The 14079-nt window shown below is 49.3% G+C and overlaps 1 protein-coding gene across 1 annotated transcript in view; it reads right to left on the bottom strand.

Annotated features, from left to right (window-relative positions):
* Positions 1-8166: 8166 nt before the first annotated feature.
* Positions 8167-14079, bottom strand: part of SYT3 (synaptotagmin 3) — a 15323-nt gene continuing 9410 nt past the window's right edge. Inside the window, exons 6-10 of the mRNA XM_059905997.1 lie at positions 11611-11731; positions 10924-11095; positions 10684-10816; positions 8410-8478; positions 8167-8245 (exon numbers count right to left, since the gene is read on the bottom strand). Of these exons, the coding sequence (XP_059761980.1) occupies positions 8413-8478; positions 10684-10816; positions 10924-11095; positions 11611-11731 (492 nt within the window). The 3' untranslated portion in view covers positions 8167-8245; positions 8410-8412. The remainder of the gene's footprint in view (positions 8246-8409; positions 8479-10683; positions 10817-10923; positions 11096-11610; positions 11732-14079) is intronic.

Genomic DNA, 14079 nt, shown 5'->3' with positions numbered 1-14079 from the left:
GTACTTCGTTTTGTCCACTGCTGTTTCCTCAGCACCCAGAATAGTGTCTGGCACATAGTGAGTACTCAATATTTGTTGAATGAATGAATGAATGAAAAAAAGCGATTTTACAACCTCTTTTGTGCTGTGGCTAAAGTGGGCCAAAGCGAGATGACTGGGGGATTTAGAAACACGGACACAAATCTAGAATCTGTGTGGAGACCTTTCAAAACACAATCCCAAATCAAGGTCACAACTTACCAAAGTGGCATAAAGAAGAAAGCTTGAGCTTCCCTGGTTTGCAGGACTTCCCAGGATCAGGTATTAGCCTGGGTAGTGGGTCTCAGTTGGTATCCATGGGTGGGTCTGTCCCTTTTACTCTCTCGAGAACTTTGTTCACTTCCCCACCCATCTTTGTTTCATCTGTCGACCTTACATTTCACTGAGCCTCAGGTGACTCTGACCCTCTCATTTCTTTTCTTTGCTCATCTCGCTGTTCATCTCTATGACTTGGTCTCTGTCTTTGCGTCCCTATCTTTTTTTGTTGTGCCTTGGCCGTGTTCTCCTTCTGTCTCTATCCTCCTCTGTAAGATACAATTCCAACATTTCTGACTGCCCACAACCCTGCTCCCTGGCTTTATCTCCAGGACGTCTGCCAAGCCAACCTCTATGTTGGTCATCAATCCCTCTATCTCTGCCCCACTCCCCTTTCTGGTCTCTATGCCTGTTATGTTTCTGCAATCTGTCTTCATCATCTTCATCACTCCCTTCTGTCACCATCCTCTCTGTCTCGATTTCTTCACTTGTCACTGTGTCACTGAATGTGCTCTGTTACCCCACTCCGGTGCTGTCACCACTTTGCTCTCTACTCGGAGTCTGTGCATTCTGTTTCCGTTCGCTCTCAATCTGTCTGTGTCTGGGTCTCCACCCACTCTGAATCCTCCATCTCGGTCCCCCACTCTGCTTCTGTGTTCTCTGGTCCTCTATTTCTGTCATGGTCCCCTCTCTGCCTTTGACCCTCCTACAGCTCTGTCTCTGCACCCTCTACTTCTGTTCATCTCTCTCTCTGCCACTTTCCATTCTCTCTGACCCCTCTGTAGATTGGTCCACTCCTTATCTAATATATATTGTTTTCTCTAACATCGTTACCTTCCTTTATCTCCGCCGCCTCTGCCTGAAGTTGTTCTCTTTGCCGCTGTCCTTCTTGCCTTCAACTCTCACACCTTTCCCTCTATTTTTGTCACTTTCCCACACATTATTTCCATCTCTTATCTCTGTCTTCTCTTTCTCTGTCACTATCCTCTATATCTTGATCACCTCTGAGTCTGTCTTCTCTCTCTTTGTGATCATCACCTTCTCTATATCTGCCACTGTCCCTTTGGTCTTTGTCCCTTCTGTCACCGTCCTCTTCCTCCCCATGACACTGTTCTCTCTTTTTGTATTATGGTCCCCTTGGTCTCTCTCCCTTCTTTCTTAGACCCCTTGCTTTCTGTCCAGGACTCTTGGGGTCTTAGTGTCTCAGTCCCCTCAGTCTCTGTTGACCTCTTCTCCGTGTCCATCACTTCTGCAACTTCTACCTCACCCTGACTCACTCTCTTCTCTCTCTGCTACTCTTCCTTTGCCTCCGATGATCTTCTTCATCATGGCCGATCCCACTTCTCTCTCTCTCTGCCGCTGTCCTCACTCCTCTCGCCTCGGTCCCCCATGCCTTCAGGCCCTCTGTGACCATGGACTTACTTCTGTCCCCTCCATCTCTATAACAACCGCCCGTTATCGTTCCCAATCACCGTCACTCTCTCTCTCGCCTCTGGGCCCTTCCCCTGGTCGCGTCATTTATGTTCCTCTGTCGCTTCCCCGCTTCTCCATCACTGCGATTTTCTATCGTGTCTGAATCGTGTTCTGTTCCTGTAGGTGTGCATATGGGGGGAGGTCTCTGTCCCTTTGGAGTTCTTTCTTCTAATCAGTCTCTGGCATCTCTGGGGCTCTGTCCCTCAGAAAGATTTTATGGGGCCACACCGTCTCTCAGGCCTTTTCTGGGACCAAGGGGGGCCCCCCCTCGGTCCATCTGTCAGTCAATCAGCCTAGCCGTCCGCCTTGTGCCTCTCGCCTCACGCCTCGCCTCATGCCCTTTCCCGCCTTTTATTGCTTCCTTACGCTTAAAAAAAAAAAAAAAAAAGGAAAAAGGAAAAAGAAACACGAGCGCATGCGCACCAACCGCTGTACTGGAGAAAGTGTGCGCGACCCGCCAGCGGGCTCGCAGGAGCTCACACGAACTCGCCTTCGAGCTCACGCTCTCCAGGCACCGGCTCCGCAACTAGTGACGTCACGGAGGCTTTGCCCCGCCTTATTGGCTGCCTTCAACTAGCGGGCGCTTGCTGGAGTAAGTGGCCAAGAGTTGCCGAGCGCCAGATGGCGCTCAAACGTTTGAGCTTAGGGACTCTGCAAACTCTATAGAGACTCGTGTTGTCATGGCAACTCTCCTCTGTCTAAAGGGATACCTGCGCTATTTGGTTGGATCGCTAATCTGATTGGATGTCTGTTGAGTTAATTCCTGTATCTGATTGGATCCAGGGACTCTTGATCTTTCCTTCCTCTCAGCATTTCTCTCTCCTGGTAGGGTTTCTGGAGATGGAAAGTGACTTGAGTTGCCAGGGGGCGTGAGGGGTGTTGCACCGGGCGCTGGAACTCGGCCAAAGTCAGCTGACCAGATTGGTTCTCTCTCGGATACAGCCTCCCTTTTCCCCGCCAGAGGGCGCCACGGTGTGCTGAGCCCTTGGAGGCCTTGGTGACTGGTGACGTCACTGGCGAGCCACTCTTGATTGGCTACATCTTTTCTGCCCTAGCCGTCGTAAGAGAGGTCTAGAGGACGCAGGAAGAAAGAAACTGTGTGCCCAGGAATAAGGAATGACCTTGGTCTCAAATACTTCAATATGCAAAGGGCATTCGCCTTTATTATCCTTTCCAATCTCCATAATCATCCCCAGACGTGCATACTATCGTTAGAGTGGACACCTACTGCAACTATGGACCCATATAACGGACACCTGTGGTTTTTGCCTGATTGGCATCTGTTATCGTTTAAAAAGAAATTAATAGGCTTTTTTAAAAAGCAGTTTTAGGTTTACAGAAGAAAACTGAGCGAAAAGTACAGAAAGTTCCCGTATACCCTAAGGGGAACTCTGTACCCTAATTCTCTACACCCTGATATGCCCTCTCCTAATTCCCTTTATTATTAACATCCTGCATTAGTGTGGTACATTTGTTACAATTGTAGGAAAACACTGTATGATTCCACTTACGTGCGGTACCTAGCATGGCGGTTGCCAGGGGCTGAGGTGGGTGGGGGTTGAGGAGTTGTTTACTGAGTGATCAGTAAAAGTAAAACTTTTACTGAAAGTTTCCGTTTCTGCAAGATGAAAAGAGTTCTGGAGATTGGTTGCACAACAATGTGAATGTACTTAACACTACTGCACTGAACCTTCAAAAGGGTTAAGATAGTAAATTTTATGTTATGTGCATTATTTTTTATTTTTTATTTTTTTTGGCTGTGTTGGGTCTTCGTTGCTGCACACAGGCTTTCTCTAGTTCCTTCGAGCGGGAGCTGCCCTTTGCTCCGGGGTGTGGGCTTCTCACTGCGGTGGCTTCTCTTGTTGTGGAGCACGGGCTCTAGGCATGCAGGCTTCAGTAGTTGTGGCTCGGGGGCTCAGCAGTTGTGGCTCACGGGCTCTAGAGCGCAGGCTCAGTAGTTGTGGCGCACGGGCTTAGTTGCTCCGCGGCATGTGGGATCTTCCCGGACCAGGGCTCGAACCCGTGTCCCCTGCGTTGGCAGGCGGATTCTTAACCACTGTGCCACCAGGGAAGCCCCTGTTATGTGTATTTTGCCATAATTTAAAAGAATGCACCAATTTTAAGTGTACTCTTCTATGAGTTTTGACAAGTATATACAGTGTACGGCCACCTCCACAATCAAGATACAGAACGGTTCCATCATCCCAAAAGGTTCCTCCTTACCTGTGTATAATCAATCCCCCATCCCCACTCCTTGGCTCCAGGCAACCCTAATCTGACTTCTGTCCTTAGAGATTAGTCTTCCCTTCTTACAATTTCATAGAAATGGAATCATACAGTTTGTATTCTTTTCTGTCTGGCTTCTTTCACAAGACACACTGTTTCTGAGATTTATCTGTGATGTCACACATATCAGTCCGTAGTTCTTTTGATTGCTGAGTAGTAGTCCATCCTATGGACATACAATTTGTTTACCCATTCCTGTTGATGAACATTTCCATTGTTCTCAGTTTTCCAGATTGGGGTTATTGTGAATAAGGTTGCTGTGACTATTTGTGTGGACATATGCTTTTACTTCTCATGGGTAAACATTACTTCGGAGTGGGATTGCTGAGTCACATGGTAAGTTTATGTTTAACTTTATGAAAAACTGATAAACTGTTTTTCGAGCTGATTGCAAGAGGTTTAATGGTGACTCTCAAAAGATATGTCATTGTCGTAACTCCCCAGAACCTGCAAATGGGATCTTATTTGGAAAAGGGGTCTTTGCAGATGTAATTGAGTTAAGGATTTCCAGATGAGATCATCCTGGATTTAGAGCGGTCCCTAAATCCAATGACAGGTATCTTTATAAGAGAAAGGCAGAAAAACAACAACAACAAAAACCCCCCACAAACCCTATGTAGGGTTGATTGTAACCAACTTATGCCTATTCAAAGCAAATTAGTGATTTAAAAAATTGTCCTGCTTACATTTCCTTACCCTGAAACATCTTTCTCTCTTCTGGAACAGCTGATACTTATATTTTAGGTCAGTCAATATTAAAGTGATTATGAAGATTCCTAATGCATAAATGTATTCTAATAATATATAATAATTATTAGTATAGTCACCATTATTATCCATATTATTAGCTAACATTTGAGTCAGTTACTATATACGAAATACCACGCTAAGTGTCTCACGTGTATTATTTCATTTAATCTGCGTAACATTCTTGTGAAGTAGGCATTATCATTTCTCTACCCTACAGCTAAAGAAATTGAGGCATAGAGAGGTTATATACTTTGCCCAAAGTCACAGAGCTAATACATGGGGAGGAGAATTTGCGTCTAGGCTCAAATTCAAAGCTCACTTGTAGGGACTTCCCTGGCGGTCCAGTGGTTAGGACTCCGCGTTTCCACTGCAGGGGGCACAGGTTCGATCCCTGGTGGGAGAACTAAGATCTTGCAAGCCGCGTGGTGTGGCCAGAAAAAACAAAAAACAAAAACGACAACAAAAAACAAAGCTCACTTGTGTACCAGATAAACTTGCTGAACGTAGTGGCATCATCAAAGTTGGCAAAAAGAATAAACGAGCACCATGCCCAGTAGAGTATGACATTAATTTAAAGGATAAGTTTGGCATGATAGACTGTCTCCCTAAGGGTATTTTCAAGATATTTATTAGGTTAAAATCAACTTGCAATCCTTGTGGATGCTAATAGGCTGCCTTGTTTGCCTTTAAGCTGAACTTTACAAATAGTATTGTACCTTTCTAACCTTGACATTTATTAGAGTTTTGAAAAGTGCTCATTCCTCAAGAAAAGAGAGTACATGTACTCCTATTAGAGTGCAAAAAAAAAAAACCAAAAAACAAAAAAATCAGTGTTCTATGTGCTTTAAAATACAGGGAAAGGGAGAGGGAGATTTGAGATACAGAGACACAGGGGACAAGGCGATATGAAGACAGAAGCAGAGATTGGAGTGACGCATCTACCAGCCAAGGAACGCCAAGGATTTCAGGCAGCTACCAGGAGCTAGGTGAGAGGCATGGTACGAATTCTCTCCTAGAGCCTCAGCAGGAACCAACCCTGCTGACACCTTGACTTCAGACTTCTGGTCTCTAGAACTATTAGAAAATACATTTCTGTCGCTTTCAGCCAGCCACTTTGCGGTAATTTGTTATGGCAGCCCTAGCAAATGAATACAGTGGCTGTACTATTTTTTCATGGTAGAATTTTTTGAAATGGTGTGTATGGGCAACTGGGTGTGAATTAATGTCAACTAGTCATGTAGTGGACATTCACTACTTTGAAGGACGGTCCCCTGACTACTGCCATGTGATTCTTTTTTAAAAATTATTTATTTATTTGGCTGCGTTGGGTCTTAGTTGCGGCATGAGGGATCTTTCGCTGTGGTGCACAGGGTCTTCCTTGCGGCGCGCGGGCTTCTTTCTAGTTGTGGCGCGTGAGCTCCAGAGTGTGTGGGCTCAGTAGTTGCGGCACGTGCTGCCATGTGATTTTGTTGGGGCTGTCAATCAAGGGACCCCCCATGTTCTCTACTAACAAACCGTTATGACTTCAGGAGATGAATTCACAGCTAGGCAAGAAGGGATGAGTTCCTGAGGGGGTCTGAGCCAATCCAGGTGAGATGGGCAGCGGAGGAAGAATCAGCCATGGCAGGGGGAAGGCTCAAGAGCAAGCTTGCCAACTGGACACATGCTTAGCTTGAGGTGATGATCCAAGGCCAAGCAGGACCAATCAGAATCCTTTTCCTGAATGATATGGAAGCAGGGAGAGAGAAAGAGAGAAAGAGAGAGAGACTATCCTAATTTTGTTTCCAAGTTTTTTGCAACTGCAGCAGGTCCTGTTAATTTCCTACCCAACAATCATTCCCCTTTCTGGGCTTCCTTGCTGGCAAGGGCTACATCCCACGATATAGACTAGAAATGACAGATGCTCACTTTCCAGACTGCTTTGCAACCCAGGCTGGCCATAGAACCCACTCTGGCAAATGAGAAGGAGAACTCTTCTGGGGAGGAAAAAAAGCGAACACATAAGGGGAGGCCCCTGTCCACATTTTCTGCTTTAGATGTCACCGTCTGAGAACACAGCATGTGGTACCGTTGCAGACAGTTTGTACCCATGAGGGGAAAGCAAAACAATTCTCACAGACGCCAACGCATGCCTGACACTGAGCAGCTGAACTAACCCTGTGACTTTGTATCTTTAAAATGTTTGTTAGATGAGCAAAAGAAATCTCTACCATTTCAGCTCTTTCTGTTTTCTGCAGCTGAAGGCATGATGGCAGATGCAGCTTTATAAGCCTGCAGTTCCAAATGGCCATTTATTACCACCACAAAGACCTGCCTGAGAATGAAGTCAATAAAGGACAAAGCAGAATCACTCGAACACCTGGATCCAACCATGCCTGAAGTCCTTATGTATGCTCAGACTTGCCTGGATGTCTTTCCATTCTGCTTGTGGCTTACAGTAGTTTGGGTTGCCTTTTTAAATATTAATTAATTAATTAATTAATTTTTGGCTGCGTTGGGTCTTCGTTGCTGTGCGTGGGCTTTCTCTAGTTGCAGCAAGTGGGGGCTACTCTGTGTTGCGGTGCGCGGGCTTCTCATTGCAGTGGCTTCTCTTGTTGCAGAGTACAGGCTCTAGGCGCACGGGCTCAGTAGTTGTGGCGCACCGGCTTAGTTGCTCTGCAGCATGTGAGATCTTCCCGGATCAGGGCTCTAACCCGTGTCCCCTGCGTTGGCAGGCAGATTCTTAACCACTGCGCCACGAGGGAAGCCCCCGGGTTGCATTTTGTGTCCTATAATCACAGTGGTCCTGGCCAATGTGTAATTTAGAAAGGCTCAGATAAATCAATTAAGTTGCCAAAGGTCACCCAGGCAGTGAATGAAACATGTGTCTGAATGCAGAGCCAGGATGTTCCAACCCAGCTTCCCGGTCCCAGAAAGGACAGGAGCCCTAGATGCAGTGAGACCCACGGTATGTATTTATTCTGGCATTGATAGCAGCAGCAGTGGGGGGATTGGCCAGACGGGGGATGTGGTGAACAGATAGGGTAGACACAGGTGTGCGTGTGTCTAGGGGAACACGGAGGATTGGTCTGTTGACATTCACGGTGAGAACAAGGGTTAGGACACCAAGTCTTGTACAAACAGCAAAGAGACACACAGACTGACAGAGGTTTGGGGAGGGGTCGGGGTCCCCCAGACATGCACGGCCCCTCGCCTGGATGGGGAGCCCCGGGGAAGGGAGGACAGACACAGTGGAGACTGAATGCCCCCCACCCTGAAACAGGGAGCTGGGCCCGCCTGCCTTCCATCCCCACACCTCCAGGGGTAGAAGGATGGGCAGGCCCAGGGCTGCCCCGCACCACGTGGCTCGGACGTTATGGCTTCGAGGAGATGAATTCACAGTCCGGGCAGGAAGGGATGGGGTCCTGAGGGGGCCTGGTCCGATCCTGAGCTTAGGCCAGACCTGCAGGACCGGGCAGGGAGGAAACATCAGTGATGGCAGAGAGCTGGCCCATGACCTGCTGTAGTTCCATCACCACCCCAGGGACCCAGGAATCCCAGTCCCACATCTCTCCATCCTCAGACCCAGGAGTCCAGCCCCTCCCACCCCCGGTCTGGTTTCCTTACCCCTCACTCTGAGTTCTCTTTCTCTGACAATCCTTTGCTGCCTTTTGTGAAGCTGGTCAAAGTCTTTTCCTGAAAGGGGAAATCCAGAAGGCTCAGGAGTGGGGGACAGAGACAAAACAGTTGCTAATAATCAATCTAATAAGACATCAAACCTGTTTTCATCTTTTTTTTTTGGTTGCGATGCGCAGCTTGTGGGATCTTACTTCCCCAACCATGGCTTGAACCCTCGCCCTCGGTAGTGAAAGCGCAAGTCCTAACCACTGGGCTGCCAGGGAATTCCCTGTTTTCATCACTTACAGTTCTCTTTTTTGCCTGGCTCTGAAGTGATGGGACAAGCGGTACAACAGTCCCATTCTACAGATGCAGAAACTGAGACACAAGGAAGCAGTCAGGGGAAATGTGAGGAGAGATGAGGATACTGGGGTGATGGGGAAGACCCTGCAGGGCCTCGGAGGAGCTGAGACCTAGTCCTGGGGTTGCCGTGGAGCTATGGGAGGGCTGAGCAGAGAAGGGGCAGGGTCAGCTCTGGGAGTAGAAAGATGCTGTGGGGCCACATAACACTACTGGCTGAAAGTCAAGGTCACGGCCAGACTCTGCCGGGGTTCAGCTCCTCTCTGCTGAGGAGCACGAGCAGGGCACACAGGAGCTTCCAGAGAAGTTTGTGAATAAATGAGTGAGTGAATTAGAAGAGTGGGTGACGGAAGGACGGAGAAGCTGCCATCTGTTTATCCAAGTAGAATCACAGTCTTTTCAAAACTCACATCTGAGTTCTGTGCTCAGCCCTTTAAATCCCCCCGCCCCCTCAACCCAGGAAAAAAGTCCAAAGCAGGGCCAGACTAGTCAATTCCAAGTGAGGAACTGACTCCTAGTGTAAAATTTAAGGTGCATCCAAACTCAGCAATCAAGATAAATGCTATTGTAATGCAATTTAAAAAAAAATCAAAATTAATGCAAAAAAAATCCATGATGAGCAAAATATAAATTTTAAATAAAAGCCAGTCCTGTGCCATTTAAAATAAATTTTAAATGAAACTTGTTTTATTTAAAATTTATTTTATTTATTTAAAATTAAAATTTATTTAAATTGTAAATAAGGGTCAGTTCCTGGGCTCAAGAACTGGAGACGAAAGGAGAAATATGCACCTGATTTTTCTGTATTTAAAAATTTTTTTTCCTGGCATATTAAAATAATTGAGAAAATGTTGAAAAAAAAAGAAGAGTAAGTGTATTGAAATTCACATTGTCTTAAGTTTAAATGTTTAATTTATACCCTACAAAGAATTTAGTATAATTTTACTTTCTTGGCTTTAGTGACAGCAAATTCATCAATAGTTTCAAAATCTACTTCTTTGCTTTTCTTGGTTTCAAATGAGAGAACCACGTTTGAAAATTTCTCTTGACCAAGTAATGATCTTAAGTGATCTTAAATTTTTAATTTAAAAATTGTCAGGCTGGTTCTTGCATGACCCACAAGGCCTCTTGGGATCTGCTCGCACCCCTTCTTCGTCTGCTCCAGGCTCACCGCTGACACCAGCCTCCTCGATGATTCCGAAGAACGGGCAGCCTTGCCCTCTCCCTACAATCTTCTTCACCTGAGCCCATTCCTTTTCAACCTCCAGGCCTCTGCTCAAATGTCACCTCCTCCAAGAAGCCCTCCATGACCCCCTAATCTAAAGGGCATCCTCCATCCCCCATCCAGATTCCCTCTACCTCCCAGATTCCAAAACGTTTGGAATCTGACAGAGAGAAAAATAAATTAATACTATTATCCTTGGTTTGCTGCCCTGTGAAAATGTCTGTTCTGTTCTATTTCAACTTCATTTTCTTATTCATTTCAAAAGAAAAATTGTTGATCCCTACCCAGTAAACCACAATCCACCAATTTTCACAGCCTGCTTTAAATAACAAATAAAGAAAACCCCCGCTCTATTTTATCACCTAGTGTTTTCCTTTCGTTTGGGACTTAGCACCATGGGTAATAATTATAACAGTAGCTATTTACTGAGCCCTTACTAAGAGGCAGACACTTAGTCCTGCATTAACTCACTGAATCTTCGCATCTGTCCTAACAATAGGTGCTATTAATGGTCCCATTTCCCAACAGAGGAAATTGAGGCACAGAGAGTTCAAGTAACTTGCTCTAAATCACACAGCTGGAGATGGTAGAGCGGGGATTGGAACCTAGGCTGACTCCGCAGCCCACAGAGGCGTGACGCGCTGCGTGAGTGAGGGGGCGACCGGCGGGGGGAGGGGCCTCGGGTGGCGCCCACGCACCTCCACCAGCTGGTGCCAGCGCTCCACGGGCTTGCGCGGGTTGGCCAGCATCTCGGCCCAGTGCTCGCGGCCATGGGGGTCGGCGGCGTCGGGACCCACGCGGCACACGCCGATCACCTCGTTGTGTCCGATGCTGGGGGTCAGGGGTGGGGGGTCGGTGAGCACCTGAGAGGGAGGGAGGCGGGCCCGGCCCCGCCCCCTGCTCTCGCCCCGCCCCTCACCCCCCCCCCCAGCCCTCACCAATCATAATCCACCACCGCGATGCTGAGCCCCACGTTCTCCACGCTCTCGGGGGCCACGTCGAACACCAGCGCCTCGTTGTACGTGGGGTTCAGCGTGTTCTTCTTGATCGAGGTTTTCCGCTTCTTCAGACGCCGCCCCTCGCTGATCAGAGAGGCCTTCACGTAGGGGTCTGGGGGCGGTTGTGGAGAGCACTGAACCTCGACTTCCTCAGACCCGACTGCGGACCCCAGACCCCTCTTCTCCCAGACCCAAGGGTCTGGATCTGCAGCCTTTTTCCCCCCAGCCCCTCCTCCCTCAGACCCAGGGGTCCAGGCCCCCGGCCCCTCCTCCCTCAGACCCAGGAGTCCAGGCCCCCGGCCCCTCCCCTCTCAGACCCAGGGGTCCAGGCCCCCAACCCCTCCTCCCTCAGACTCAGGGGTCCAGGCCCCCAACCCCTCCTCCCTCAGACCCAGGAGTTCCCGCCCCCAACCCCTCCTCCCTCAGACCCAGGATCCAGACCCCCGGCCCCTCCTCCCTCAGACCCAGGATCCAGACCCCCAGCCCCTCCCCCCTCAGACCCAGGATCCAGACCCCCGGCCCCTCCTCCCTCAGACTCAGGATCCAGGCCCCCAGCCCCCTCCTCCCTCAGACCCAGGAGTCCCAGCCCCCCCCCCCTTCAGATGCCAGCGCCTTCCCGGAACCCACCTGAGAAGCCGGTGAGGTCCATTGCTTTGAGGTTAGAGGCTTTGATGATGGTCACGGTGAGGCGCCCGGCCGTGGGGAGGTAGCACAGTGAGAAGTTGAGCTCCCCAAGATCCGCCTTTTCCTGCAGTTGGGGAAAGAGGGTCAGCGATGCCCTGCCTCAGCCTCCCACTGTCTCTCCCTGACTTTCTCTCCCATCCCCAGACTCCAGCTCTCCTCCCACATCTCCAGGGCTCAGGTTTCCGATCTACTTAACAATCTGACTTCGGGCCAAACCTGGTAACTCCTCGGCCACAGCTGCCTGCCACCGTCAAATCCTATTTGTTCTGCAGGGAAGATTGGAAGAGGCATGGGTTGGGGGAGAGAGCAGGAGAGGGACAGAAAGAGGGAGAGAGAGAGAGAAGAACACGGTGAGAAATAGACTGAGACAGAGATGCAAACTCTGAGAGATATAGTCAGAAAGACAGACCCACAGAGTTCTAAAGTCAGAAAGACCCAGAGGAGAGAGGGGTGGTAGAGCCCCAGAGAGGGGAGCACAGAGGGGGTGGGTAGGAGGAAGAGGGGCATAGACTCAGAGGGAGCACCGAGGCCTGGGAGGGGACAGAGTCCCCAAGGGGCAGGACTAGAGATCCAGAGAGGGGGACAGAGACTTGGGGGGGGGGTATGGAGACCCAGAGAGAGTGACAGAGACCCAGAATGAGAGGGGAGGGGAAAAGACCCAGAGAGAGAGAGAAACAGAGGCAGAGACCTACATCGAGAAAGGGACAGAGATCCAGAGAGAGTGGGGCAGAGAAAAGACACAGAGAGGTCAGTCTTAAGGCAGGAGACAGCTAAGAACCAGACAGAGGTTACAAGGAAGGCAGACCCTCCGCTGTGACACACACAGATGGACCTGGAACAGTGGCCAGAGCTAGGGGACCTATGACCCGCCTGCCCCATCCTTCAGCCTCATCTCGGCCCCTCGCCTCCCACCCACACTGATAGGAGCCCAGGTCCCTAGACTCCCCACTCAGTCCCCTGAGGCTTTGCCCAGGCTGTTCCCTTGGCTTAAAATACCCTTCCTCCCCATCTCCTCTCAGCCAACAAGCCTCAGCTTAGCTGTCACCTCTTCCCACAAGCTCCCAGTTTCCCTGCAGCCCTGAGCAGATTCTCCCCCTGTGTGTCCCCATAGTGCTGACCCCTGACAGCAAACTGTGTGACAACCTAGACCCACAGTTCCCGAGGACTGTCTGGGGTCCCCGGGTCTTGATCCTGAAAAAAAACAGTTGTTGAAGGAATGCATGAATAAATGAAAGAATGAGCGATACCTGGAGCGATCAGGAGGGGGAGAGAAAACGAGAGGTGACCAAAGGAGACAAAGATGGATGCAGGAGGGTGCCTTCGGGTGGGGCTGCCTCGGAGAATGACAGGGAGCGGGGGTTGGTGGGACAGACGTGGGTCCTGGGGATCAGGACCCTACAACTAGGCACGTGGTTCTCAGAGGCTGGGCTTGAGGGACTGAGCAAGCAGGCTCTGGAGAGTCCAGTGAAGGGTACTTTAGGAAGAGCCATGGGCACCTGGTTCAACCGTGTCATTGTACATATGGGGAAACTGAGGCTCGGAGAAGGGAAGGACCTTGAGTAGGGCCATCAGGTGGGCAAAACCAGCCCTCTCGTGATATGAAGACAGGGCTCACCCACCCCTGACACACACAGCTACCCCAGATTGGCAGAGAGCTGGAATGTTGGGAAACCCACAGATTGGAACTGAGAGGGCTGAGGAGTTGGGAGGGTGTGAAGTTTGGGGCGTGGAAGGGGTCAGGACACCCAACGAAGACCTAGGAGCTGGGTTTGGGGAAGGATTGGATGTACAGGAGAATGAGGTTGTAAGAAATGAGGAAGGGGCCCATGGCGGGTGTTGGGGGAATTGGGGAGATGTCAGGATATTGGGGATCCCAGTATGTCCGAGGCTTAGGGCATCAGGCTATCAGGATTCTAGTGGAGACCATGAAGAGACAGAGGATTAGATTATATTAGAGAATCTGAAAGTCAGGGGTTTGAAACAAAATGTCCAGAGATCAGAGGGGTTGGGGGAGTTCAGGAAGTCTGGGAATTGGAAAATTGGGAGGTTGTGAGGGGAAGGAAGTTGGGAAAACAAAAGCCAAGAACTTTGGGCTTGGGAAGTTGTAGGGTCAGGAATCTAAGGCCAGAGGGCAGACGTCATGGGGTCATGGCATGGAAGTTTGATAAAGCTGGCCGGTGGGTACATGGGCGTCTATTATAATTTTCTCAATGGTCACCATCAGATGTCAACGGGGTTGGGGGGGTGAGGTGGTGGTGTCAGAAGTTGGGAAATCTGGGGCCCAGTTATGATATTAATATTTGACAGAGTGCGGATGGGGAATTGGGGTCCATTATATCAGTCTCTATTCTTGCTTGTACGTTTGCAATATTTTACAACAAAATAAAGCTAAAAAGAAAACTCCAGGATCAA

The sequence above is a fragment of the Balaenoptera ricei genome, chromosome 19 (assembly GCF_028023285.1).
Source record: "Balaenoptera ricei isolate mBalRic1 chromosome 19, mBalRic1.hap2, whole genome shotgun sequence".
Classification (NCBI taxonomy): Eukaryota; Metazoa; Chordata; class Mammalia; order Artiodactyla; family Balaenopteridae; genus Balaenoptera; species Balaenoptera ricei.
The sequence above is the reverse complement of the archived record's forward strand: the minus strand, read 5'-3'. Positions and strand labels throughout refer to the sequence as shown.